Source organism: Alosa sapidissima, chromosome 6 (genome assembly GCF_018492685.1).
Source record: "Alosa sapidissima isolate fAloSap1 chromosome 6, fAloSap1.pri, whole genome shotgun sequence".
In the NCBI taxonomy this organism is placed as follows: Eukaryota; Metazoa; Chordata; class Actinopteri; order Clupeiformes; family Clupeidae; genus Alosa; species Alosa sapidissima.
This window is the reverse complement of record NC_055962.1, coordinates 22,994,746-22,997,245: the sequence shown is the minus strand read 5'-3', so window position 1 is coordinate 22,997,245 and position 2,500 is coordinate 22,994,746. Positions and strand designations below refer to the sequence as shown.

The window sequence follows — 2,500 nt, the reverse complement described above, 5'->3', positions numbered from 1 at the left end:
TACACCACACAAGCCCAGCAGAGTCTTGCTCTCCAAGCCCAAGGCTCTCCCAAGGACATCATTAGTTCTGCTATCTAAGCACCTCTATTTTAACACACTGATGCTGGGAAGGGTGATAACAGCCTGTATAACGCCACTGTGGTGGTGTCCCTTGCGTCATTGCCCTGGTCTAGATTTCTCTCTCTCTCTCTCTCTCTCTCTCTCTCTCTCTCTCTCTCCTCTCTCTCTCTCTCTCTCTCTCTCTCTCTCTCTCTCTCTCTCTCTCTCTCTTCTCTCTCTCTTCTCTCTCTCCTTTCCCCTCTCTCCCTTTCTCTCTCCCTTCCTCTCTTTCATTCTCTCTCCTATACCTTTGCATAAATCAACACTCTAGCTCCTAAACAAGACCTGTCATCATTCTTAATATAGGCTAAAATCTGCATTGGAGATGTAAGTGTGTGTGTGTGTGTGTGTGTGTGTGTGTCTGTGTCTGTGTCTGTGTCTGTGTCTGTGTGTGTGTGTGTGTGTGTGTGTGTGTGTGTGTGTGTGTGTGTGTGTGTGTGTGTCTGTGTCTGTGTCTGTGTCTGTGTCTGTGTCTGTGTCTGTGTGGTTGTGGTGACTGAATCTGCATCTGAATCTAAATCTGAAGCTACATTGGAACTGAGGGAAGAGAGATCACTCACAACAACTAAGCTGAAGGTGCTGTTTTTGTTTTTTCTCGAGCTTCAAATCTGTGACTGAGAGGAACTGTGGCTGGAAAACGCACGGCCACTGATACAGTCACAGGGCTATCAGAAGGCACTGTTCGCTCGTTAGCGCGCGCACACACGCAGTGTAGCGTAGAGGCATCGAGTAAAGCACAGTGAGATCATGTGAAGAAAAGAAACAAAAAGGAAAGAAAGAAAAGACTTCCTGAAAAGTCAACATGTTCTGTAGATGCAAAAAGCAGACACTATCAGTCTAAAACTATTAATCACATTCCCAACAAAGTCGCAAGTCTTATTATTCAAGTTGTCTTACGAATCACATTCACTGACAGTTAGTTACTTATATATTTAATTTCAATTACATTCCCCCAATATATTTTGTTATACATCTTTTATTCATACAAATTGAGTTAATGTCACTTCAATGACTAAGTCTTAAGCCATGCTGTACAATGTAAGCTATGATAACATTATGCTCCCCCCCACTCACGCCCACTCTTATGGTTACCTGCCGTAGGTTGCGCGTGACCTTGATGTCGTGCCAGGCGTTGTCATTGAATTTGCCGTTGACGGGCTCCACGATGGCCTCGAAGGCCCCCGAGCCCAGGTTAATGACCAGCGAGACAGCCCCGTCCTTCAGGGCCAGGTTGACGTAGTCGGCCGACTTGCCCGTGTGCAGGATGAGGCCGTTGCGCTGCCACGTCTTGAAGGAGAGCGTGATCTCGTCGCTGCTGCTCTGGATGGGGTTCTGCGACAGGTCGTAGCAGAAGTACTCCGAGCCGCGGAAGGTGGCAACGTTCTCCTCGCGCGCTGATGAGAACAGACAAGAGGAAAAGATAGTGAGTGAATAAATCAAAATGCACCGAACCCCTCCGACATGAAATATTCAACTGCGTTAATGTCCTGTGTGAGTAACATTCTTCAAAGTTCTTTTTTTCATTTATTTTTCTTTTTTCTCTTTTAATTAAAGTATCTCTGGCACTGCCTGCTGAACTTCAATTACTCCGGGGTCAGTTCCTGCGGTTCACCCTCGTTTCATCGTGGGGTCTGACCCTGGCATATCATTAAACCCTCATTACAAAGAGCTCCAGTGCGCTCCCACTCAGAGAAAATAGCCTGCATAAATTCGAAGCGAAATACCACGCTATAAACAACATATGCCAGCCGCGCGGCACACCACCTCCCGAAACCAAAAGGCCTGTGATGATGAACTCGATTTTTCGACTGCCAAATGGCGGCCTTCCATGAAATTACTGCAACTCAATAATAACAGATTGCAAGGGTGGACGGGATCTTTTCATATCAATCGGCTGGGGTATATTTTCACAACCGGCGGTACTGAGCCAAGTTCTCTCTCCTTCACCCACTCTCACGCCTTGTCTCCCTCACTCTCCCTTTCTCCTCCTCTTTCTCTCCTCTCTCTCTCTCTCTCTCTCTCCTCTCTCTCTCTCTCCTCTCTCTCTCTCTCTCTCTCTGCCTGTCCTCCTGTGACAGATAGGAAGGTGGAGCGGAGTGAGAGACAGGGGGAGAGGATTAAGAAGGTGTGCTGAGACGGAGGCGCTAGACCAAAGCCAGCCTCCTCAGTCTCCTGTCACTCTGTCCGCCAGCCAACCGGCCAGACACGGCCCCCTGATGAAGATGAGGAGAACGAAGGAGAAGAGGAGGAAGATGGTGTGGGTGTGGAGCTGAATCCATTAGGCAAACGGCGGAGCCGCCGCCGGAGCTACCAATTCAGCCTTTTGCAGGCTGCATGCCAAATGAGATACCAACGCCCTCTCGCCCGCTGGTGTGATGTCACCAGAGAGAGAGAGAGAAGC

At 48.5% G+C, this 2,500-nt stretch overlaps 1 protein-coding gene across 16 annotated transcripts in view; it reads right to left on the bottom strand.

Moving 5' to 3' along the window:
• The window catches only part of nrxn3b (neurexin 3b), a 217,314-nt gene that overhangs the window by 166,632 nt on the left and 48,182 nt on the right, over positions 1-2,500 (bottom strand). For all 16 annotated transcript variants that reach the window (XM_042094857.1, XM_042094869.1, XM_042094866.1 and 13 more), the window contains one exon: positions 1,192-1,493. In XM_042094857.1, the coding sequence (XP_041950791.1) occupies positions 1,192-1,493 (302 nt within the window). The remainder of the gene's footprint in view (positions 1-1,191; positions 1,494-2,500) is intronic.